This window comes from Lathyrus oleraceus, chromosome 5 (genome assembly GCF_024323335.1).
Source record: "Lathyrus oleraceus cultivar Zhongwan6 chromosome 5, CAAS_Psat_ZW6_1.0, whole genome shotgun sequence".
Taxonomy (NCBI): Eukaryota; Viridiplantae; Streptophyta; class Magnoliopsida; order Fabales; family Fabaceae; genus Lathyrus; species Lathyrus oleraceus.
Genome location: NC_066583.1, coordinates 207,960,893 through 207,988,398, shown reverse-complemented (window position 1 = coordinate 207,988,398; position 27,506 = coordinate 207,960,893). Strand labels below are relative to the sequence as shown.

Here is a 27,506-nt window from a genome sequence, read left to right as displayed (position 1 = left end):
ATGGGCCTGTACAGGCACATGTGAGGCCCAAGATCAAACGGTTTTGCATGCTGAACTCAATTGAAGTAAATTTGGACGTGCAGATTGCATCACATTGGCTTGTGCATTAAGGTTTAACATGAAATGCATAATTGGTCACAATTCTTCTCCTCTTCTAAAATCCCATTTGGAATCCAAACATAGGCATGTGAATAATGGTTGGAAAGGTCTTGACATAAGGAACAATATCTATGTTGAACAAAAATGCATTTGGAGTTTGAAAAATTGTGAAAATGGTCATGAAGTTCAAGGTACAAAACATGTATTTGAAAAATTTGCCAAAAAGGAGCAACTTCAAGCCCTTCTGTTTCAATGATGCAAGCCTCAAATGGAAAAACCTCCAACATCAAAGTTGTAGATATTTTCAAGACAATCAATTTGGACTTAAATTTGAATCATTTGGATTTTTGATGAGAAAGTTATGACCACTTGAAGTTGGACTTTTTCAAAATTCAATGGCTTTGGTCCAAAGAGACCTATAATGTTTTGTATTATCACATGTGTTTCTTTTAGGATTATGAAATTTTGTCCAACATAAAATTGAATTAGACATATTAAAATTTCCAATGCACTTGGTCTCACCTAAAAATCATAAAAAATGAAGGAGTTAGGTCCTTAGGAAGTTGACCCAAAATTAGGGTTTCAGTCAAAATGACCTATAATGTTTTGAAATGAATGATGACCTTCGAAGTTTAAAATGAATTTTTTATGAACATGAAAGTTGTTCATATGGTTCTTAAGAACATTATTTCTCTTGGGGTCATCTTCATTTGACAAACACATCAAAAGTTAGGTCTCAGTGGATTTCAATTTAGTTAGATGAATTGACTGGTCAACTTCTCAAGTCCAAACTTCAAATCTTGATGAATGAATGATTGAGGACACTCACATAGGATCATATATGCATAAAATGATGAATGAAAGAACTTCCCTTGATTGAATTTGATCATAGGTTGAGGTTGCTTCATGAGCAAGACATAGTCAGTGCACAACTGAATTAGGGTTTCCTTAGGAAACAAGCCTCAAGCCATTTGGTTTATCTTGATCAAATTGAAAAATTGAGATCCTTGGGAGGAACATATGATGATTGGGAGATTTGGGGACCATTGTCATGATTGCTTTCATCTTCATCTAGTCATTTCATTGAGTATAGGGGCCTCATAGGAGCCTTGGATCACATGACTGCTTGAGCTTCAAAACAAAACAAGTTAGTGACATATTTTTGTGTTTTTGGTTAGTAAAAAAAAAAAAATCAATAATATACAATTCAAGCATGCTTGGTGGTCTCAAACCAACTCACACAAGTCCCAACCCAAGGGTAAAAGAGCCAAGATGCTATGATCCTTGAGGCAAATACAATGAGCAATGATATGATGCCATAAGGGATCTTAGGGTCAAAATTAGGGTCTTATATGTCTTGACCCTTTATTGTTGCAGAACCTGATATGTTCTAGACATGGAGAAGTCGGAGATCCTTGGTTGCATCTCAACCTTTGTCGTTTATAGAACTCGATAGGTTCTATACATGGAAAAGTCGGAGAGCCCCAGTGAGGTCTCGACCTATTGAAGCTCTGTTTTAACCACTCCAATGCTTGACATCGTTCTTAGATTTGTAATACCCCATGTAGGTTTTGAGTACTATGGTAATCCGAGCTCTATTGTCGGCATCCTTCACAGTACTTTGATTAAATAAGATATAGTCATCCCCATAGCATTGAATCCAGGTTCGTACACCCTGGCCGGGATATATGTAGGATAATAATTTTTAACAAATCGATGATTTGTTTTAATCAGTCAGTGGTGACTCTGATTATACGCATGTATAATAATGAATCCTTGAAGGTCCTAAATATATTATCTTAACCTGACCAGAGGTATGTTGATTTGGTATTTTTTAAAAGCATGAGGGTTTTATTAAAATATCCGACGTTCATAGTGTCAATAGACGTTGACGTGGTATTCGGTCAGAGATTCTGTGGCATGACAAACATTCAGATATCCACGAGAGTTGACGTCAAATGGAGGTCAAAGACTTTTATTTACATGACCGACGTTTAGAGCCCAATGGGGGTTGAGGTCAACTGGAGGTCAAAGGCTTTTATTTGCGTGACTGACGTTTAGAGCCCCATGGGGGTTGACTTCAACTAGAGGTCAGAGGCTTTTATTTTGTATGGTCGACGTTCAGAGCCCCATGGGGATTAACATCAAATGGAGGTCAAAGACTTCTATTTGCATGACCGATGTTTTACATGATCTGGGCACAGGTTTAACATTTACATGGTCGATTTTCCCTTTGTGGAGGTCTTGTGTTAAATGTCCTTATGGAGGTCATCGTATTTCTCGTCCCTTACTTTGTTGGAGAGTAAGTCTCTGTCCAGGCTTTGTACCTGAATAGCTTCATAAATTTTTTTAAAAGCATAAACAACTCATAATATTCAGACGTTGATGTCAAATTTTGCATGAGATGGTTGTCCTGACGAGATTAGTCGACTTTTCTTCTTCAACTTTCGATTTGTTTAATTCATGTGACGTCTTGATTTCCTTTGATCATGGCATCTGATGTCCTCTTACTGAAAAATTGATTTCTTCGATAGGATATTGTTCTTCCGACAACTCCCCTGCATAGTTTTAAAGTTTAGAAAAAAGGAGGTGCATCCCGTCCTCGCAGGGTAAAAAAGCGACACTCATTTCCTAAAGAATGTTTCTAAATAGATCATTAATTACAAACGATAGAGAAATTAGCTCGTCTTATACAACAATAAAAATGTTTAACTATAACATATAATTTCATATGTCAAGTCTCTTGATTTTGCCTGGGATTTCACTTAATACTCTTTAAGCAGTGTGACACATCTCTCCTGTTTGTGAGCCACTTACTATGTTTTTAAGCTTTTGCATGAAAACTCTTGAGAATTCTCTAACAATAACTTACTAGCTGACTTTGTAAAAAATAACTAAGCTTTCTAACTACTCTATCTATATCTTAACAACGTACCATCAAGTTTTTATTCACATAGCATAAAAACACATGTATTTAATAACGCATGACCTCCCTTGCTCAAGAGGCACCCTACTTGTGGTGAACGCACATGGAGCCTAGCAACAACTGCATTACCCTGCTTAAATCCGACCTCTGTAAGTTAACCATGAACGCGAATAACATCATCTTTATTAGGAGAATTCCTTTGCTCAGAATTCTTATAAATCTTAATCATAAATAGTGTTATATAATTTGGAGGGGTACTCTTTTATGTGATTAACTAGTTAATTAGACCATCCCGTGTCACGGCTTCAGACCGTTGCGACTTCCATCTTGCCCAACGCACTATTTATCATTATCCTATGTGGGCGACAACTACACACAACCTTATCAACGGTTATACGATTATCCTTTTTCATAGTCCCATATGTCTGTAGAGTTTTGAAATCAGTTCTATTATTCCCAAACCAATAGAAGTGTGCTGCCTGCTCCTAAAAACCGAAAGCAGTGCAAGTATCCTTTCTAAAAGTAGTCGCATTCTCAGAGCCATCATAGTCATCAGAGCTCAATTCAGTTTGAAAAACTTATTCAACGTTCCAAAACCTGCAAGAGATTAACAATGGTCTCTATAGTAGCGGCCTTACTGACACAATGTTTACAGCAACAGATTTCTCTTTAAAAAGGATTTCTCCTCGGTTAAGCTTGTAGTCAGTCCCACGGATTCATAATTACAAATTTCGGTTTACCCGACTTCATAGGAACCCTTTAGCAATAGACACCTTTTTGGTAGACCCAAAAACGGTTTCTGGTTCTTTCTTTGAACACAAGACATAATAACCTTAATTAAACTCTGATACAATAGCTCATTTCCTAGCTAGAGGGCGAGGTCATTCCACAAATGGACAAGCCATAGCAGGTGATGGAGTTGTGATTGACATGGCTAGCATGGATTGATGTTTTATATGCTATATTTGAATATGGTCTTGCTTTCGTGCTCAAGCTTTAAACGGGTTTGCCAATTTTTCATTGGAACAATTGCATTTGGATTATCAACAAGACCACACTGCCATTTGGCTGGATGTCGGTTGACGTGAGGCGATGTTATTCAATTCTGTCTTGAACAAGCATGTCGGTAACCGGTACTGTCATGGACCGATCAACATCTCTGTCAAAGATCATTCTCACTGAAACACAGCGGCATAAACCAGTCAGTTTACTCGGATTACCTTGAACAAGTTATGATAACCAAACATTATTATATAAAAAATTCAGTGAACATTCATGACATTCTCATTACCAACTTTGACATATAAATGCATGATGCAAAGACATCGCAAACACACGTCAAGATTATTGTATGTTCTAATATTATACAAAGCAGTAGCTCTAAGAAGGACAAACATGCCCCCATATTTATGATTCTCTGCCCTGACTTTCCATTTTATTTATTTCTCATTTATATAAAATTTATAAAATATCCCAATAACATTTCTTCTGTGTGATCTTTATTGATTATTCTCTAACATGAAGAAAAGTTGTTTATCCATTGTATTTGACTCAACAACATCTTGTAACTCATCAGTCTGTTTTTCATGCAAAAGAAAGTATGACTTTGCAGGGAATTTGTTAGCTGAGCTAAGCTTTGTTACTTCGATTATATATGGATGTTTACCAACATGAAAACATGCACTGCTAAAACCACTTAATCTGAGATGTTCGAACCCCCTATAGTAGAACTATCTATTTAATTCAACATTCAAATTATTACTCTTATGATCTATGTTGTGATGTATTAAGAACACTGTTCTCAGAATAACATTACAACAAGTCATGATAATTGCATACACACCACAACATTTGACCAACAATAAGGTAAACAACGACTATTTAGCAAAATATGTAAGACCACTTAACTTTTAATGGCGGCACGACCATTCTTACTTGACCCACGAGTTATAATCATAGCCTTTATCGTTGGTGCCGACCTTGGGATACACTCCAATTCGGACATGTGTACTTGCTATTGTTAACAACGGGTGACAGAATATAATTTCCTGGCATACTTCATTGATAAACTTAACAGCCTATAAATAGGCAAATACATAATTAAAGGTACCATGAAAATAGGCACTATCTAACATATTCAAAAATAAACTCCTATTGACTAGGTAAATTGAAACAAATTTACTGATACTCCTAAAAACTAGGACAACTCAAACGTGTAGATTATTAAATTTTCTCAACAATCCCTCCCTTAAACTGATGTTCCAGACACACATTCAGTTTAGTGAGAGTTAAGCTTTAAAACTCCATTCCTCAAATTGAAAACTTTGAAGTATAAACACCAAGTAGCCTCCTGAGCTTCTGATGTTCCAGACACACATTTAGTTTAGTGAGAGTTAAACTTTAAAACTCCATTCCTCAAATTGAAAACTTTGAAGTACAAACACCAAGTAGCCTCCTGAGCTTCTGAAATGCAGGAAACTTGAGAGGCTTGGTTAGAATATCAGCTATCTGGTCTTCACTTCTGCAGTAAGTAAGATTAATGACTCCATCATTTGTGAGATTCCTCAGAAAATGATACTTCACGTCTATATGTTTGCTTCGACCATGTAAAACTGGATTTTTTGAAAGCTTTATTGCTGAACTGTTGTCACAGTAAATTTGAGTAGGTCCATCCTCCTTAAAATGCAGCTCTTTAAGAATTTTCTTTAGCCATATAGCTTGACAAGCACAAGCTGTTGCAGCAACAAATTCAGCTTCAGTGGATGATAATGTGACAATAGGTTGTTTCTTTGATGACCATGAAACAACTCCTGTCCCCATCTTGAAAACATACCCAGATGTGCTTTTTCGATCATCCAAATCTCCTACATAATCACTATCCGTAAACCCAAACAGATCTGACTTTTCTCCACTTTTCTAGAACAGTCCATTGTCCTTAGTTCCTTGCAAATAACGAAAAATTCTTTTTGCAGCCAAGAGATGAATCTCTGTGGGACATCCCATGTACCTGCTAATCACACTTACAGCATGCATTATATCAGGTCTTGTTGCTGTCAAATACATTAAACTCCCCACTATTTGTTTGTAAATAGTGTCATCAACCTTCTTTCCGCCATCATCTTTGTTTAACTTCATACCAAACTCAAATGGAGTATTTACAGGATTACAATCCTTCATTTGATACCTGTTCAGGATTTCCCGCACATACTTCTTTTGAGAAATGAAAATTCCAGTAGAAGATTGCACCACTTCAATGCCAAGAAAGTAATGCATCATGCCAAGATCAGACATCTTAAATTCAGCCATCATGGATTTCTTAAAACTTTCAAACATGGCTGTATTATTTCCAGTGTAGATCAAATCATCTACATATAAGCAAACAATGAGCATTTTTCCTCCATCTTCAGTCTTTGTAAAAAGTGTATGTTCATAAGGACATTTTTGAAATCCTTCCTTCAAAAAATACTATACGATTATACCAAGCTCGTGGAGCTTGTTTTCACCCATATAGAGCTTTCTTTAACTTATACACTTTGTGCTCATTGCCAAGCTTTACATAACCAGGAGGTTGATCGATAAATACCTCTTCTCGCAAATCTCCATGGAGGAATGCTGATTTCACGTCCAACTGGAAGATAGGCCATGAGTTTTGAGCTGCCATAGCAATCACCAATCTGATTGTATCATGCCTTGCAAGAGGAGCAAAGACTTCTTTATAATCAACACCAAACTCCTGCTTGTAGCCCTTAGCTACCAAGCGCGCCTTGTGTTTGTCAACCTCACCATTCTCCTTCAGCTTTATCTTGTAAACCCACTTTACACCAATTGTCTTCTGCCCTTTTGGAAGAGCACATAGCTCCCATGTGTCATTTCTTTTAATGGCTGTAATTTCAGCATCCATAGCCTTTCTCCATTTTGGTTCTTTGACAGCCACTTCAAAGACGGTAGGATCACAATCTGAAAATAGAGCAAAGTGTGTAAGTGGGTCGTCACCTTGGTCAACTCCAGTTACCTCATAATCAATCATCTATGCTGGTCTCCTTCGAACACGTTGAGGTCTTTGTGATTCAGCTGTAAGTGGGCTTTGATCAGTTGGAACTATTTGAGTGACTTCATCTTCTTGCTATTTTTCCATAGGCTGTTGCACTTTCTCCTCATCATCAAAATCAGCTGGAATACTTTCTTTAACACCATTTTGATTCCATGACCAGGTGCATTTTTCATCAAATACCACATCACGGTTGATGACAATTTTCATGGTGCTCGGATTGTATAGTTTATAAGCTTTTGACTTATCACTAACACCAAGAAAAATACATTTTTCTCCCTTGTTGTCTAACTTCCTCCTCTTCTCATCTGGAATATGGGCATAGGCAATACACCCAAAAATTCGGAAATAATCTACAGTAGGTTTCCTTCCGCTCCATGCTTCCTCTGGTGTCAGATTTTTAATAGCAAGTGTAGGACTTCTGTTCAATAAATGAGTGCTCCAATTAACTGCTTCGGGCCAGAAACTTTTTGGAATGCCACTTGTTGTCAAAAGACTACGCACCATATTCATAATAGTGCGGTTCTTCCTCTCGCATACACCATTTTGTTGCGGTGTATAAGCTGCTGTAAGTTGTCTCTTGATTCCATGATTCTCACAAAAATTTGCAAATTCATGTGAGTTATATTCTCCGCCACGATCCGTGCGAAGAACTTTTATTGGGTTGCCAACTTCTTTCTCAACAAGCGCTTTATAGCTTTTAAAAGCTACAAAGGCTTCAGATTTTTCTTGCAAAAAATAAACCCAAATCCTACGACTATAATCATCAATGAAAGTAATTATATATCTTTTACCTCCATTAGAATGTGGTGTTATTGGCCCATAAATATCGGAATGAACAAGCTCAAATGTTTTCTTCGCTCTCCAAGATTTTCCTTGTGGGAATTGCTTACGGTGTTGTTTGCTAACAACACATTCTTCACAAACTTGAGAAGAAGCTGTAATTTGAGGAAGCCCCGTCACCATGCCTTTTTGTTGTAGTGTTTTCAATCCGCCAAAATTTAAATGCCCATAGTGAAAGTGCCATAGCCATGCCTCATCTTCTAATTTTGTCGAGAGGCACGAATGAGCTGTGTTGTGGAGATAAAGTGGGAACATACGATTCACCGTCATGTTAACTTGAGCAATTAAGCCCAACTTTGCATCTTGAATCTGACATGCTCTATCTTTGATAAAAATCTCGTATCCTTTTTCTTGTAACTGACCCACACTAAGCAAGTTGGTTTTTAAATCAGGCACAAAAAGAACATTAGTGATAATGTGGGTGGAATTTCCTTTGGTTTGGATTGTTACCTTTCCTTTTCCCATAACCGAAATTTTGGAGTTGTCACCAAACTTAACAGAGTTGTGAAAGGATTCATCCAAGTCAGAAAATGCCTCCTTCTCTTCACACATGTGGTTGCTGCAGCCAGTGTCTAAATACCACATGTTTTGTTGAGTTTCTTCCTTCACGTGATACATCATCAAAAGAGACACCTCTTCTTCCTTTTCTTAAAAGTTAGTTTGATCTCCACTTCGTTTATTCAAATCAGTTTGGCATTCTGATTTATAATGACCATACCTATGACATCTGAAACATTCAACATTGGACTTGTCTGCTGACTTTGATCGATAAGTTATTGAGTGGTGGCCTCCACGTCCTCTGCCTCTTCCTTGAAATTGACTCTCTTGATGATGATTTTACTGTTGGTTCCCACGATCATTGTTGTTTCTGACTCCTCTATTTCGACCTCTACCTCTTTCCCGTCCTCTATCGGCTCTACTAGGTATGAAGTGATTTTCTGATAAGGTCTTCAATGCTTGCTCTTCTTTTTCCTGTTGGTTAATTTTTTGTTCATGAACTAACAAGGAACTTTGCAATTCACCAATTGAAAGTTCATCAACATCATTAGCTTCTTCTATCGAACAGACAACAAAATTAAATTTTGGTGTCAAGGATCGAAGAATCTTCTCAACAAAGGTGACATCTGTTGTCTTGTCTCCATGAATCCGCATCTTGTTAACAATAGCCATCATTCTTGAAAGGTAGTTGGTAACTGACTCTCCTGATTTCATTCGAAGTAATTCGAACTCTGAACAAAGTGCTTGAAGCTGCTGCCTCTTTGTTCTTGTTGTACCTTGGTATTTCTTCTTCATGGAATCCCAAATATGCTTTGCGGTGTCCTTGCACAGAATGGTTTCCAAAATTGAGCGATCAATAGCTTGGAAGAGATAATTTTTTGCTTTAAGGTCCTTTAACTTCAGCCCTTCAAGCTCTGTCTTTTGCGCATCTGTCGGCGTAACACCTGCTGCTGTTTCTGCTACTCCAGAAACAGGCGTAACACCTGCTGCTGTTTCTGCTACTCCAAAAACAACAACCGTCCAATATTCTTTGGACCTCAAGAAGTTCTCCATGAGCATGCTCCAATGGTCATAGTGACCATCAAAGCGTGGAATAGATGCTTGCACAAAGCCATTTTCAGAAGCCATGTGTGCAGAAAAAAATTACTATTTTTCCTGTTTCTCTCCCTCACAGTATTTTTTTTCTCTCAATTTGCAGTCCCTCTCGCGTAAAACCAACTCTAGATACCACTGTTAACAACTGGTGACAAAATATAATTTTCTGGCATATTTCATTGATAAACTTAACAACCTATAAATAGGCAAATACATAACTAAAGGTACCATGAAAATAGGCACTATCTAACATATTCAAAAATAAACTCCTATTGAGTAGGTAAACTGAAACAAACTTACTGATACTCCTAAAAACTAGGACAACTCAAACGTGCAGATTATTAAATTTTCTCAACAGCTATTGCAAATCTAGTTGATTCTGTTTGAGATCAGAGGCTTTTATGGGCGACATGGGTTCATTCCATGCCGGTTTGTATGAGATCGGTAGCTTTTGCAGGCGAAGGTCTATACAATATATATGGATTATTGAAGTTCCTCTCATTGTTTTATTAGCCAACAGTCGCGACCATAGAAGCTGGTCTCTACATATTTTTTAGTAAACTTATCAATTGCTTTATTCATCGATCAACCTCCCCCTCTCATGTTTGGTCTAAAGACCTATTTGTACTGTCCACCCTTGTTCCATCAAAATGGTCATGATTAATAGGTTTTTATGGTCATAATAAATGCAACGGTCTATTTAACCATTTGCAACAGACTTAGCAAGTACATGTAATAGGTTCATGACTTTTTGGTTGACCCTTTGTAATAGTTACACCTTTATTCAACATTTCATAATCCAAGTAACCCGAAATATACATAGGCTATGACCGTTCATAGATTGTTGATGCACAAGACCGGTCTTATCCAGATTATAATAAAATCTGAGATGTTCAAATCCCAAATTTAATAAGATGTGTGAGTAGAGAAGATCTGAGATGTACAAATATAATTGGAATCAAAAGATTTTTTTCCTCATAAATGCCACTCAATATGCATGTGATGATCAATATATTTTTGAAATAGGATCTGATAATATTTTAAGAAGATGTGTGAGTAGAGAAGAAGCACAAAGTATAATATGGAATTGTCACAATTCTCCCTACGTGTTTTTACTAGCCTTCTATACTTAATTATTCACATAAAAAAACACAAAACTGCGACAACCGCCAAAGAGCTGGATGCATCTCCAAAAGAAATGAAACGGCACTGCAAAGTATGCTTGAAGCAGACTTTTTTAATTGTTGGGATATTTACTTTGTTGGACCATTTCCACCCTCATACACCGACATTTAGATTCTAGTTGAAGTAAATTATGTATAAAAATAGGTTGAAGCAATTGCGTCACCCAAAGATGATGGCAAAAAATGGTGAAATTTCTCATAAGGATCATTGTTTCTCGTTTTAGAACACCCAGAGTGCTCATAAGTGACGTAGGATCTCATTCATGTAATATCCAATTGGCCAGGGCTCTCGAGCATTATACAAGTAAGACATAAGGTGTCATTACCTTATCACCCCTAAACTAATAGCCAGACAGAGGTATAAAAAAGGAAATTAAAAGGATTTTAGAAAAAGTAGTAACCTCGTCACGAAGAGATCGGTCATAAAAACTAGATAAAGCTCTGTGGGCCTATGGAACAACATTTAAATCAGATATATACCTCATATCGTTTCAAATGTTATATGTAAAATCATGTCATCTCCCAGTCAAGTTGGAACACAAAGCCTACTGGGTGAAATTTTGACCAATCACAAGCAGGAAACAAAAGAAAATTGCAGCTGCATAAGTTAAAAGAAATGAGAAACCATGCCTATGAATTGTCCAAACTATACAAAGGTAAAGTAATATCATGATTAGTGCTTTAAAAAAAAATTTAAACCAAGATAATTGTCTTATTGTTCAATTATAGGCTTAAACTGTTTCTAGGAAATTTAAGGTAAAAAAGACCCGGGCCATTCAGGATCAAAGAATTTAAGCCTTACGGAGCTGTGGAAGTGGAATACCCAATGGCCAAAGAAAATTGAGTAGTTAACAATCAATCATTAAAATCGTACCTCCATGAGAATGACAATAACATCACTGTCATTCCCCTAGATAATCAATAGAAATGAAAACATGTGTCTAACTAATGACGTTAAACAAACTCTTATTGGGAGGAAACCCAGTGTTTTAGCATTAGTTTAATTTTATCACATGTCTCTACAATTGTCAAATGAACTTGATAGAAGTAAGGAATAATGCAAATATCCTACTACACGGACTCTGTTATTCGCTAAGAGGAAATACTCTGTATTTGTTGCCACATCAATGTGAAGTTTTTAATTTTTATTCATTTTAATTCTTTGTTGAGTAACTTTTGTTGTTTTTATCATATTATGTTGCTTAAAACTTCCATGCACAATGGACTTGGGTGTGTTGTTCGTTTTGTACCAAGCACGTGAGCACATCCAAGTTTTCGGCAACATTTGAGTATTTTTCTAATAAACACTTTTCCCCTTGAATTATGATGTGTCTTTGAGATGAAACTTGAACAAGTATAGCACTTTGTTGAACATTTGGGATAGGCGAGTATTCTTAGTCTAAGCGAGAAATCCCTTCAAGATTTCCATATTCCTTGTCTGATGCACGAGGTCAGGAAAATCGTTTATGCATGGAGTGGAATGCATGGATGATCAAAGATAAATCCTAAAAGCCTACACCTGTGAAATATTTTGTTTTCATGATTAAGTACTTATTCAATTTGAATGTTTTTGAAAAACTTGCTTTAAAGAATTTTGTCTGCGGATGGTTCAGTTTATATTGTGAAAATCCAAAATGCATTTGAATTAAAAAAGCTAGGTTAATGACAAAGTTAAAAAACAAATGACATGAAAATATTTTATTCTTTTAAATGATTCATTAATGATTAATGTATTTATTTTCTGTGAATTATAGCATGACTATGAACAAGTTGCTTACATAAATTTTGATTTTACTATTGTCTAGTGAATATATGTTAATGCAAGTCAAGAATCATAAGCCTACTAAAGTGAGATGTGTGCAACCTCGTGTATTACATAAATAATGAGAATGAACATGCATATTAACTATGTATATTTTGCATCAGTCTTTTCTTTTATTATATGTTTTTGAAGACATGAATGAGATCAATGCACTGTTCGATATTAAGTGAATAACTACTTGACTAGAAAGCCTACCTAGTGAGGGTGTGATCCTTTTACAACCCCTTTGAGCCTACATGAATATGATAAATGCATTTGAAGCCATTGAAGGTCATCACTTCAAGGGGATTCATATGTTATTTTCATATATCAATTATAGTATTGTTATCTGAATTATAAGTAGCTAAACTCCTCTAGATTGTGTCATTGAATTGCTTATTATTCTTAACTCTTTTTACGTGAGATACTCCTTTAAATTGATTTTGGGCACATAGGGAATGCTGTGTTAGACCTAGAACAATTGTTGTACTTGTACTGGTTGGATATGAATAGGATACCCCGAGTAGTGGCATATGGAATTAACGTTCTGTACATCGCCTAACCCTGCTTACGCTGGTGGACTAGGGATACAAAGCTCAGAGTAGTGGTTAGTGAGTTATTTCGTGAGGGATCGACTATAACGGGTGCGTTAATTCATCGTGGGGGTTATAATGATAAGACTATTCATACAAGGCATCAAACATCAACAATAGCGAAATAAGGGGATTCTAAAATACACAACCTGTCCGCTTTTGTAATTATGTTAATCTTTTATTTACTTTTTGCACTGAAACTCGACCCCCCTCCCCCTTGACTAGTTTTTATACATTGCACATAATTTGTCTTATTAGAAGTAGTCCTTGTGGATTCGATATTTTATTACATCGATATTATCGGTACACTTTCCGAGAAATCATCAACTATGATCTAGTTGCTTACAGAAAGTTTGACTTTACTATTGTTTAGTGAAAATATGTTAATGTGAGTCAAGAATCATAAGTCTACCAAAGTGATTTGTGTGAAACCTCATGTTTTACATAAATAATGAGAGTGGACATGCATACTAACTATGTATATTTTGCACCAGTCTTTCTTTTATCAGATATTTTTGAAGACATGAATATGGTCAATGCACTGTTCGATTTTAAGTGAAAAAATACTTGACTAGAAAGCCTACCTAGTGAGCGTGTGATCCTTTTACAACCCTTTGGAGCATACAATGATCTTTTTCTTTCAACGTTACAACCTTTATCCAATTTTAAAATAAAATCAACGTTCACCATCTTGTCTTAAGGATATGAGAGCACTTAAAAATTCAAGGGCATTTCAAAAACAAAGTTGGGGAGAAAAGAAAATATTATGAAAAAGAAAATTAACTAGCAACGGTGAAAAGAAAATAAAATAATATACTTTTGACAAAACAAAAATGAAAAAGAAATCAAATGTTAAATATACAAAAGAAAATCACCAAAAAAAAATCATTGTAAAGAGTGGATTCAGAGAAAGAGACTTTTTGAAGAATAATGATTTACTATAAAATTTTGCTCCCTTATCTTTAGGATTTTGAATCCAAAGAAACACCAATATTTTTTTGTAAATCCAACCACATTACAATCGACAGAAAGACCTTAGCGATTCATGTCTTATAATGTATTTTTGATATTGCTTAGATGAAATGCGAAATGTTTATATAGTTCATGCATTGTCCAATTATGAGAGAAACACTAAATATTGAGAGACACTCAATGAGATCATGATTCTGATATATAATTGACTGTTGATCTTGAAATGTTTTAAAATCTTAATTTAGACAAGCAAGTGGTTTATATTCATGCTATGGTTTATGGATATTTATGATATTGATCGTGGACTAGCATTAAAAAGAATATCATGTCATAAAACAAATGCTTTTCCAAAAATTCTTAATCTAGTCATTCAACCTCTCATGAAACATGCATTTCAAAATTTTTGAACCATTTTAATGGATTTTGTTTGAGGATACAAAAAGATAAGTAGGGATATTTGATAGGTGCCAAAATTACGTAAAATATATGAGCACTTATTAACATATTTTACAAGTAATCGATAGAAAAACCCTGATTTATCAATAAAAGTGATAAAATACATGTTTGGACTTTTTACTTGTACATTAACCCAAAGCAGGTTAAAAGGACTAAAAAAACCTCAAGCAACACACTAAAACCTTGCCAGAGACTATTTACCACAAGTAAGGCTCGCTAGACAAAGATCATGGGTACGCTAAGCGAGCACAAACGATAAAAGACTTAAAGGCTAAGTTACTTCATGATGAAGGAAGGATTTGTGAACTACTAGAAGATGTAAAGTGCACCGAACAAGATAGGGAAGCTAGGGAAGTTGTAGGAAAACTGGTATTGCTTAACAAGGAAGAAAGTAGGCGCGCTAGGTGTATATAAGAGATGCGCCTAGAGACCTTACCTTTCTTAAGCCTATAAATAAGAGAGACAGGTTCAGTTCAAAGAAAGTTTCAGTGGATTCAAGGTAGTACATAAAGAAAGTAGGTTTGCCTTAAATCTGAACAAGAGGAATAACGAGAGGAAGATCTAAGGTGGAAATGCTGCTCGAGGAGTCGCTACAGTTGATACTCAAGCACTTTCTTAGGGTTTAACCGTAAAGCTACAACGAGGAAGCTAGCTAATTATAATTTTATGTGGTTAGGTGTATCTATCATTATACTCATCTATTTATTACATCAATGACATTTTATGTAATTCTACTTAAGCTTTAATATTGAGGATTCTTCGCTATTAATGCTTGTTTTGGATTAGATACCTAAAATATGTTATCCGGGTATAACTTAACATTCGAGAGGTGTTCGTTGTTACTAAATCTAAGTCTTCATCTATTTGATGCTAATGCCTCGAGATAAAGTAAGGTTTAATATTCACATGAATAAAAGTATTGGTGAAAGAGTGCATTAATATTTGCAAGGTAGTACATAAAGAAAGTAGGTTTGCCTTAAATCTGAACAAGAGGAATAATGAGAGGAAGATCTATGGGGGAAATGCTGCTCGAGGAATCGCTACAGTTGTTACTCAAGCACTTTCTTAGGGTTTAACCATAAACCTTCAACGAGGAAGCTAGCTAATTATAATTTTATGTGGTTAGGTGTATCTATCATTATACTCATCTATTTATTACATCAATGACATTTTATGTAATTCTACTTAAGCTTTAATATTGAGGATTCTTCGCTATTAATGCTTGTTTTGGATTAGATACCTAAAACATGTTATCCGGGTATAACTTAACATTCGAGAGGTGTCGTTGTTACTAAATCCAAGTCTTCATCTATTTGATGCTAATGCCTCGAGATAAAGTAAGGTTTAATATTCACATGAATAAAAGTATTGGTGAAAGAGTGCATTAATATTTGCATTTATCGTCGGAACTTAATGATGTTGTATTGGTTAAAAGTGCGAGACACCGTCTATTAGGTAATACAAATGATCTCACGCCATTGAAACGAAGATGAGCTTTGATAAGAGCAATAGATGGAAGTATTAATATTTGTATGGAAGAGCATATTATTGACCAATGGTGATACATGAGGCTAAGGATGATGAAAAAAACCCAACAAATTTTATCACTGTTAACACGAAAATCTCTACTTATTTTTGTCATCTAATTTTTACAAACAAACTAATCTTAATAACCTTTTGCTTAGAATCATCAAACTGTTGAAAAATCTGTAAAACATTACCAATCTTTGTGGATACAATTATATTGCACTTGCTATTTGCACTGCGACATGAATCCACCTCCTTTTGAAGACTACACAACCTCTCCACATCATTCTAAAGTCTGAACTTATTTTCTTGTAGCTAAGTGCATTCATAGGAAGCATTTTTGTTCTTTCCCTTCAATTGCTCCTTCTCTTTAGAAGGTTTACCTGGAGAAAGTGTTTTTCCACGACCATCAGCTACCTGAGTCATTAATGAAGAACCTCAAAACATTAAAAAAAACGTCTCTGCTACCATCTCTACTTTGCCTATGTCAAAAAGGCCTTGGATATAAGAGATCCTATTGAGAGGCGCATGCACGTGCTTTCTGCAAAGTGCTAGGTACTTGGGAAGGGAGAGTGGTTGGAAACTTGAGTGGAGAATTTTGAGCACTGACAATAGTGATCCCTATAACACCAAGACCAAATGATTTGAATATATTGTTTGGACCTCCTTCTTAGGCAGGTTCCTTGTCCAAGTGTTGTTTGTTGTTATTTTTGGTTGCCGAAATAGATAGGTCATTGGGATTTTTTCTCCTCCTTTCTTCTTGAGCCAGTTGGGTCAGAGCAGTGAGCAAAGCCTCAGTGTGTGCAAGAGTCTGTTCCTCAATAACCTCCGCTCAAGTTGAAGTTAGAGTAGGAAGAGGAGTCTATAGCATGTCAGTTGGCTCCATAACCTTCCTCCTAAAGACTTTCTTTATGGACGCCGTGGTATATGCATAAAAGATCAAAGATAGTTATCAAACGTTAAAGGAATATTAGAAACATGTATGAATTTCAATTTCCCACAAGTACTGAAATACCTTAACAAAAGCCTAGACATCCAAATGGATCTCGGAAGGGGAAATATTTAAGTGCCTTATCACCCTTCCTTAAACCTGTTGAAGGGAAACCTGAATTTCAGCTGGGAAAAGGTGCATTCATAAAAAGGGATATAATTCCTATCAAAGTAACTGAAGATCCTCTTACGCAGTCGAAATTTGAAACCATCCAATCAAATTGGACGAACCTAATTATACACGAGCATCCTCCACTTTATCCCTATATCGTAGAAGGATATAGTCCCAACTAGTTTAGGGTCCACCCACCGGTACAAACTGATGTCTGCCAGATCCACCAAACTTGCACGCTCCCATTAACCCATGTCTTTCTGACGGCCATGAAAAAGATAATACCGATCAGAAAATGCATATTAGCTCAAAAACTAAGGTGATCCCTACTTTCTACACTACTAGGGCCCCAACCATGCACCATCCTAAAAATGTTAATATAATAAAGAGCCTTCACTCATTCTGAGCAACTATAGAATATTTCATATCTATGTTAGCCTTGACAGAGGAAGGAAAACAGATAAACACATCCCTCATATCAAGGTTACCAAATTTCGTCTCTTCATTTCCTGCAAAAGATCCATTAGTACTCCCTTCACAAGAGGCACCAAAGGGTCCATCACCACTCTATATAGAACTCTCTCCATACCTAGACATATTGCTAAGCACGACAAAATTAGGGTTGGGTCGATTAACTTCTTAAGGGAAGCATGTGGAACATATGGGTTTTCAAATATTGTAGATGATGAAGAATCCCCACCAACACGTTTGTTTATCATGTAGAAAGATATATTTTCTATATTGGCCATAGAAAAGACAAGAAAATGAAGCAATAAATGTAAGAAAATGGGGTATATATGGTACCTGAATAAAGAGGCGAAGTGAAGAAATGGTTAAAGGCAAGTGAAACTCAAAAGTGATGGTGAATCAGGAAATGCAAAAACAAAGAGAAGGTGGCAGAATCAGAGGTCACCAAAGCTTAGAGGAGGAAGTAAGGGTTTGTGAGAAGAAAACATGTCTCAGTTGTAAGAAAGAGAGAAAATCATTTTAAAAGTAAAAATAATCTTTATATTGTAGAACAAGAGGGATAAATCAACAATCCAGTATGAAAGAAAATGGGAAGTTGAAAAATAACGATCAGATCTCGCCTAAAAAATATAGCGATACTTAAGTGCACTCGAGCATCCTACGGGAAAGCGTCACACCTTAACCTATGAACCTAAGGTCACATGTATGAAAATATTGCAAAACGTCTCAATGATGAGGCTATCATTTAATGCATATGTTCTCCGAATCTCTTCCATTAATCTATATCAGGACCCCAACATAGAAAGCCTGACCTAGTCTCTTGAAAGGTTTTCTGTATGCCATGCCACGACAAACTTTTGGGGAAACTGTTTTGGATAGGCCATCGACCCAATTCAAAATAGACCTCATTACTATCTATCACATATAAGTCACCACTTGTGCATTCTAGTGTACGATTTTGATCATAATTCACTCCTTCTCATATTCCTTCTTTTGAGCCTTATACTATTTTGGTTTACCCATTTTAGATAAATAGTAATGTGATCTGGATGGTTATACAAACGTCTGTTTTTATAAGAAGAAATCTTGGATAACGTACAATATGCCTTGAAGACTATGCCTCTTAGGAAGCTTTGCCTTTCGGAATCTGACTTTGATTATATTGGATATTGTGAATAATTGCTTACCTTTTTCTCCAGCCATTGAGATTTCATGAATATTTTATTTCTATTTTTACTTAGATTCTCTCTTATCTTTTTTTTTATCTTCTGTGCGTAGATTCTTGTTCTTAAGTAACACAAGTGTCTACTTCATATGAAGAATATCAAGAAGGTATAAGTGTAAAATAACAAGTAAGTATTTTATATTCTTGATTCATAATCTATTGTAAATTAGAATTTCTAAGGTTATTCACTCACAAGTATTTTTATTTGAAATTCTAGGTGTTTAAAGTTAAGACACCAAGAGACAATACACCAAGACAACAAAATAGTATTATTTCTAAGGTTATTCACTCACAAATTGGTGTCTTAGTGTTTCTGGTATGATATGATTCAAACAATATTTAAGTTTAAAAAAACAAATAATATCACAATTGTTGTTTAATTTAACCGTTGTTATAAGTAGCACGCTACTTTACCTATAACAACGGCCACACGCTCGTTGTGGAAACCAACATACATATAATCACACCTTATCTAACAACGAACGTACAACCGTTATTATATGTGTTTTGCAACCATCATTATATGCTTTTTCCGTACTAGTGCCCGTAACAAGAATACACAAAAAGTTTTGGCTCTCAAACCCGACAATATCTATGAATGTCTCAAGTTAAAAGATTTAGATTCTCGTGCTTGTCATGTTATAATAGAGAATTTTCTACCAATAATTGTACTTGTTAAACCAAAAAATAATTTATGGATTTGATAACCTCTAATTTTTGAATTTTGATAATAGCAATAAAGTTAAGAATAATTAATACTCTAATTAGTTTTGTATCCATGTCTATGATAATTTCTAACCCTTTATAAAAAAAAAACTACGATTATCTTGTATAGACATATGATTAGAGCCGATCTTGAGCAAGGGCAAGACGGTCCTTAGCCCAGAACCTTCAAATTAAGGGGCCTCATTTTATTTTAAAAAAAGTATAATATATATTAAATAAATTATAAAATAGATAATAAACATGAATTTGTCATTGGTCAAACGATTGAAGGTTGATTTTAAACATGATGATAAAGTTTACGGGTTTATTCCTCCTTGTTATACCTTTTTAATTAATACTTAGTAGTATAATCTAACCATCCCATATTATTTATCAATTTTATCCATGTCGTATAGATTATCAATATTATAGTATATGTTGCCTAAATAGTTAGTCATTTATTATGCTCTTCATATCGTTTTGAATGTTTTTAAACTTCACTCCGTTAGCGTTGCTATTTTATGTGTTATTATTAGTATAAAATATATTGTTAATATATGTACAATCGTGAAGATACTTTCTCTTCCATCTAATGTGATAGTTTTCTCCCCTGATAGCTTTGATAAAGTTGTCTTAGATGCAACAAAAGACGTTCTAATGGAGTTCTATGCACCATGGTATGTATAGATGAACGTGATTTTTTTTTAACTTCATCATATGTTGATCTTTTTTCATTTTCAATGGTTTTGAATCTTATTTTCTTGACAAATTTATTATTGTATTTAGGTATAATCATTACAAGGTCTTGCTTATGTAAGGATATTCACTGGTTTAAGACTTCTACCATAACTAGCTTATAATTTTAATTTGGTAATTTTAACTTATGATTAATTATATCAAGGTTGATCATAATACTGTTTATACTATTTATTTAGACGTATGAAAATGTTTCCGCAATATTCATGATGGAGGAGGAACTAGTTATAGCTAATGTCGACGCTGACGAATACAAAGATTTGATAGAGAAGTGAGTACAATAACATCTTTTTATTTGAAGAATACAAGATTGTTATTTTTTAAAAAATATATTTTTTATTAAGGGTCTATTTTTATTATTTGTTCTGAACCTCTAAAAAATCAGGATCAACCCTGCATATGATAATCTACCAACCAAATAGAGGACATGATCATCCGTTGTAAAGTCAACAAGGTTGACCAGCTAAACCTCAAATTTAAAATGATCATTTGAAACCAAACATAAATGATCATTTATCCTCAATTCAAAGTGACACTTGTGCCATGATGAAGAATGATATGATGTGTTGAGTCATCGGTCATTCAAATCACAAAGAATATTCTCCATTGATCACATCATGACAAATGTATAACTATTAGGATAGTATAATTTCAACAGATCTATTCTCATAAGGTCTATGATTGGTAAATCAAATAATCAAGATCTTTGTATAAAACAAGAAACAAACTCTAATATTCATATAGAATCAATATCCATTATAATTGTAAAAAAAAAAACTATAGTGATACAAAAATTAGTTGATGTTAGTTCATATATGTCCATAGCATATTCTTGCAACAAAATCAAAAAGCCTCCAAAGCCGCACCAAGCGCAAATATATCACAATCTTCAGCGTTACACCAAGTATTATGATCATGTCCATTTTTACATCCACAGTCATTCCAATTATTAAACCTCTTGTTATTTTGCTTCTCCATCTCAGCAACCGAACACACTTTTACTTTAATCTCTACTTCCACTTCTGGTGTTGTCAACATAACTTCTTTGCTATCACTTCCACTCTTCAAATCCATTTTCAACCATTTTTTTAACTCCATGTTTTGTGATTGAAGAATCACCTTCCATGGAATTTCACCTTTTCCAATAAGTTGTGAGCCCCACATCTTCTTCTGCCTTAGCTCCAATACCAGGGTTTGTTGATTAAGGTTTTCCAAGATCTCTTGGGGACAAGAGCAATCTAGATTAAAAGATTCGTCCCAAAAGGGTTCTAATTTGGCAGAAACATTTTTGCTGTTGAGTTGAATTCTTTTGTTGTTTCCTATTGGAAGATAAATCCTGGCAAACAAGTTTTTGGTGGACTTGATGAATTCAATGTTTCGTGCTTGTATTATTCTTAGCTCGCAGGTGAAGTTTACATAAGCATGTATATGGGATGTATCCATTGAAAAATTGAAGTAAACTAGAAGTCTATCTTGTTATGTGCTTGGAAGAAAAAGGAGAGGAAATCAAAGCTAAAGAACGTATTTGGGTTTGCTTGATTTTGAATCTATGTGATACATTATATAGTAAAACTAACTTGGAATGTTTTTTTTGTGTGTGAATATAATATATGTTAAGTGTATTGGAAAGCACTTAAATAGTATTGTATAAAATTGTCAAGTATCTCCAATGTGCTTTTATTGTGAATACTTTATCGTTAGATTAATCTTAAATGATTCAGCTGAGATTGTATCGAAAATTATATGCATTAGAGAAAATCTTTAGAATCACGAAAGGTTAGATTTTCCAATTTGGCGCTAGCTAGTATAGGATAACAAATTAAGAGTATATCTTGACGCAATCAATAACTTGGGACCCTAAGGTATAAGATAAGTATAAAAGGCATGAATGCTGGATTCAACTAAGTGGAGTAACATGTCACAGAGAGTTCTAACATTTATATATCTTGAATGTATTGTTTTCAATGTTAATGATAATTCTCACCCTCAATTTTTCTGTCCCTCTCCACACTCAATTTCTCCTTTATTCACTAATCTTGTGGTTCAAAGTTCTAACATTTGGCATCAAGAGCCTAATTCTGATCCACAAACACCTAGTGTGCAACATGAATTTTGTCTCCAATGAAAGAATCCCTGCAAACCTACTCATTCTTGATACGAAGAATTACGACAAATGGTGCAAACAAATGAAAGTGTTGTTTGGCTACCAAGATGTTCTTGAAGTAATCAAGAACGAGGTGAATCCTCTTGTCAAAGGTGCAACAGATGCACAGTGAGCAACACATAAGGAAGATAAGAAGAAATATTTCAAAGCATTATTTTTTATCCATCAATGTATAGATGATGACAACTTTGAGAAAGTTGGTGATTGTGAATCATCAAAGTAAGCGTGAGAAATCTTAAAAAAGGCATACGTAAGGGACGACAAGGCAAATGTGGTGAGGTTACAAACTCACAAGCGTCAACTTGAATTGATTCAAATGGAGGAAAATGAGATGATCAACAATTTCACAACGAGAATCACTCCATTAGTGAATTAAGTGAAGACATATGGAGAAACATACATGAATTTGTATGTTGTCGTAGAAATCTTCCATTCATTAACGACAAGATTTGACAACGTGGTTGTAGCGATTCAGGAATCGAAGTATCTTGAGACGATGAGTAAAGAGAAGTCGCAAAGCTCTCTTGAGACTCATGGGAAAAGGATGAAGGAGATAAAAATGATAAGGCTAAGACGAAGATCGCTTTGCAAGCTTGTTTCAACGAGAAGGACAAGAACCTGACTTGTCAAATGGGTGAGAGCAGTTGCAAGAAAAATGGTGGTCAAGGCAACTTTGGAGGTGAAAGGAAGAAGATTGACAAAAGCAATGTGCAATGCTTTAATTATAAAAGATTTGTTCAATTTGCAAAAGAGTGCAACATGAACAAGGAATCTCAAGGGGATGAAGCCAAGGTTGCAAGACAAGAGTTTGATGAGGAGAATACACTCTTGGTCATGATTAGAGAAAGGGAATGCAACAGTAGTAGTTCGCGAGACAACAACAACAACAGTTTTGAAAATGTTGCAAAAACATGTTGTAATTGGTTTCGTAAAAGCTGTAACTGGCTACAACTAGAAGAAAATGTCATGATGAGTACGAAAGGTTCAGTTCAGTGCAACGAGGAATGGTATTTGGACTCCGGGCGTTCTACTTGTATGACGGGAAGGAAGAATTTGTTTGTTAAAATCAATCGTGCCATGAAACAACAAAAAAAAACAAATTAGTACGAAAAGCGTGGGTTGCCTCCCACGTAAGGTCGTTTAGCTCGACCTCTTTGACCCTCAAACTCAGGAGGGTGCTTCCTTCAAACTTGTGACTCTAGGATCTCCCTTAGCTATTTTTGGGGCCCAACTAATTTTATTCATCCATGCCATACATCCTTCTTCCTTTTTATTCCTCCTTCTATGTGGAGGCTCACATTTTAGGTTCAGTTTTCCATGGAACTTCTTTTTCACTCCTTTCTTCTTCTTAGGTTTACAATGGTTCAATCCTAGTCGAGTTTTTTGTTGTTTAGGTTCGCCACTTTGTGTAACAAGCGTTTCAAAGCTTTGGTTAGTGGAAATGGGACTTGTGTCAAATACTTCCCCATAAACCTTAGCTTTGATGTTTTCTTTATCAACCTTGGTGCTATCAAACAAACACTCTTCCAACTTATTGGTCTGAGGAGGCTTTGATGCTCTCTTTTGAACAAAAGCATCAATCAAATATATTAAACAACAAGAATCCTTCAATGAAGGGTTTTTCATGAGTTTTGCCAATATAAACTCGATTTTCTCTTCTCCTACCTCAAAGTTCAACTTCCCTCTATTAACATCAATGATGGCCCTAATCGTAGCTAGTAAGGGCTTAACTAGGAGTATCGGGATTTGGGAATCCTCTTCGATCTCCATTATGACAAAAATCCACATGCACATAGTACTCTCCCACGCTCACCAAAACATGCTCTAACACACCTACTGGGCATTTGACCGATATATCTTCCATTTGCAAAGAGACATTTGTCGGTTTCATCTCACTCATGTCTAGCTTTTCGCATACAAATAAGGGAATCAGGCTAATGTTGGCCCCTAAATCACAAAGTTCTCTCTCAAAGTTCATGGTGCCTATCTGACAAGGGATAGAAAAACTCCTAGGATTTTTAAGCTTAGGGATCACCATATTTTGAATCATTGCACTACTATCAACAATCATAGCCATAGTTTATGGTCCTCTAATTTCCTTTTGTTAGAAAGAATTTATTTTGGGAAATTAGCATATGAGGGAATTTATGTTAATGCCTCGATAAAAGGCACATTGATGTGGATCTTCTTAAGGAGTTCCCCAAACATTTTAAACTGGGCCACCATGTTAGACTTTACAAGCCTTTATGGGAATAGGATGAGTGGTTTGTATGGAGGAGGAGCAACATATGGTGCCTCCTTATCAACCTCTTCAATAACCTCATTTTTAGATGGTGTTGGTTCACTCTCCTCAACCTCTTTTTCTCTCCAATTAGAACTAACCGCTTACTTACCGCTTTGGGTTGTCACAATATTCAAGTTCCCCTTAGGATTTTGCTCAGGTAGCCACGAAAATGATCCTAAAAGGACGAAAGTAGAAGCTTGTTGCCGTGCAACTTGGGCGATTTGAGTGTCCAACGTTTTATTATGGGTAGAAACGTTGTCAATTTTTGTAGTTAGTTGCCTAAGTGCCTCATAAGTGAGGAGGTTCTAATTTCTAAATTCATCATTTTGACGAGTTTGCATCATCATAAAGTTTTCCATCAAAAGTTCTAAGTTAGACTTCTTAGGGTCAATTGACATAGCTTTTTGGAAACCCGGTGGTCCCATAGCTTTCTGAGGGTGGTTGTGTTGGTGTAAGCCATAGAGGCCAATACTTTTGGTACTTGTATCGAATTATTTATTAATAATAAAAGACATTTTCTTTATTATGTTTGTTTAATAAAGTCCCTAAAATAGCTAGTCCGTTTAATGTATCAAGTATGACTTAATCATGAGATCACATTAAACATAAGGACATTATTCTTAAAGTATCTGTAGTCGAGCTTTATTGTGAAGTGGGATAACATTAAAGCATTGAGACTATTATGTTTGTAGACTGATGATCACATCTCATGGATCACGGATAAAGAGTTATCAAGTCTTAAACATAGGTATGAATATTAAGAGTAATATTTATACCGGATTGACCCGCTATGAGAATACTATATAGAAAGTTATGCAAAGTGTCATAAGTTATTCTCATGGTGATAATTGTGTATACCACTCTTCGACCTGAAACCACTATGGATCCTAGATGTAGAGTCGAGTGCTTTATTGCTGATCCAACGTTGTCCGTAACTGGATAACCATAAAGACAGTTGATAGGTACTCCACGAAGCATGTTGAGGGACATGAGTGACCTAGATGGAATTTTCCTATCCTGCGTAACAGGATAAATGTCTATGGGCCCAATATTGAACTGGACAAGGATGACACGGTCTATACCTTGTGTTCAATATAGACATAAGGGCAAAGGGGTAATTATACACATAATTATTATCACATGAGGTTTTGTCAAATCACATGACATTTTCGTGTCTTGGGTAGCAGTGATGTGTTGCTAGATACCGCTCACTGTTTATTATGTTAAATACGTGATTTAATATAATTGTCAACGCCGCGAAAACCTATAGGGTCACACACAAAGGACGGATTTATGAGAGATAGAGTAACTAAGGAACATCGTAAGGTACGGTGTACTTAAGTAGAATACGAAATATGGTAAGGTACCAAATACTTAAGTGATTTTGGCATATTATGAGATATGGGCCAAAATACACTTAAGTGGGTTTTTTAGCTTGAAGCCCACACAAGTGGTTTTATAAATAGAACCCTTGGGTAGAAGCATTGTCACTCAGACAAAGACTCAACTCAAGTGAAGACTTGGAATTTCATTTCCCTCTCTCTCTCACTCAAAGCCTTCATTCGTACCAGCTAGCACTGAGATTGAAGGAACCCGTTCGTGTGGACTGAGTAGAGACGTTGTCATCGTTCAACATTCGTGATCGCTCCGTGGATTTGTATCCAAGGTTTTGATCGTTACAAGAAATCTGCACCAAAGGTTTGAATCGTCATAAGAGGTAACGATTCTATCACTGATCATGCCCATTCGTAAGGATCACTAAATGGAGAAATTTTTAAATTCCGCTGCGCCTTGGATGGCAATTCTCCTTCAGGTTGTTCCTATACGAGAAATTTGGGTGGTCTCACCACCCTAGATTGTAGGTGTTAAAATACAGATTATTCTACTGGTTTTTGTTCACCAAATTAGCATTTTCTTGGATGGATCTTCAGGCGAGGATCATTTGACAATCTTTATCAGTGTGCCCAATTATTTCGCATATCTCACAATAGAGTGTGGCGAGGGCAGCATAAGAAACATTGGTAGGTGGAACAGGTGCGGGAGGTCTGATGCTCAAACTATTAAGTTTATGGTAGAGAGCACCCACCTTCGCGTTCATGTGGTCAAACACACTTACTTCATAAAGTCCACCGGTCTTAGGGGTATATTTAGTGGAGACTTCTCGCACACTTCCTTATGAGTGGTGATTCTTAGCCATTTCTTCTATTAAATTATATGCCACATCTTGGGGGCTGTTCACGAGGGTTCCGCCAAAAGCCGCATCTAAGGTCATCCTTGTGGAGTAAAGGAGACCATTATAGAAAGTATGAATAACCATCCATTTTTCAAGGCTGTGAAATGGGCACAATCTTAACAATTCCTTATAGCTCTCTCATGCGTCAAACAAAGATCCCCCCCTCTTCCTGCCTAAAATTATTAATCTCATTTCTAACTTGGGTCATTTTTCTTGGAGGAAAATACTGTGTAAGGAAGGCCGCATTCAATTGAGTCCTGGAAGTTACCGAATTGGCGGGCAAGAATTGAAGCCAAACCTGCACACGATCTCTCAACGAGAAAGGGAATAACCATAGGCATATGGAATTTTGATCAACACCATTAGTCTTTACAGTACCACAATTATCAACAAAGATAAATAAGTGAAGATTCGGGTTCTCAGAAGGCACCCCGTAAAATTGATTTTGTTACACCATACCTATCAAAGATGGTTTGATTTCAAAATTATTTGCCGCAATTAGAGGGTTCCCAATACTGCAGTGTTGT

General features: G+C 35.7%; 1 protein-coding gene, 1 long non-coding RNA gene and 1 other non-coding gene across 3 annotated transcripts; 1 reads left to right on the top strand and 2 right to left on the bottom strand.

The window, feature by feature from the left end:
• Positions 1-16,021: 16,021 nt before the first annotated feature.
• On the bottom strand, positions 16,022-18,176 carry LOC127087872 (uncharacterized). The gene is made up of 2 exons (XR_007790069.1): positions 17,058-18,176; positions 16,022-16,949 (listed from the first exon to the last, which is right to left on the bottom strand). It is a non-coding gene; the product is annotated as an uncharacterized LOC127087872 (long non-coding RNA).
• A 2,866-nt stretch (positions 18,177-21,042) lies between these two features.
• LOC127082907 (uncharacterized) lies at positions 21,043-21,884 on the bottom strand. The gene has a single exon (XM_051023131.1). The coding sequence runs from the start codon at positions 21,739-21,741 to the stop codon at positions 21,142-21,144; it is 600 nt and encodes a 199-aa protein (XP_050879088.1). The 5' UTR covers positions 21,742-21,884; the 3' UTR covers positions 21,043-21,141.
• A 5,189-nt stretch (positions 21,885-27,073) lies between these two features.
• LOC127089547 (small nucleolar RNA R71) lies at positions 27,074-27,180 on the top strand. Its single transcript, XR_007791127.1, has one exon. It is a non-coding gene; the product is annotated as a small nucleolar RNA R71 (small nucleolar RNA).
• The last annotated feature ends 326 nt before the right edge of the window (positions 27,181-27,506 follow it).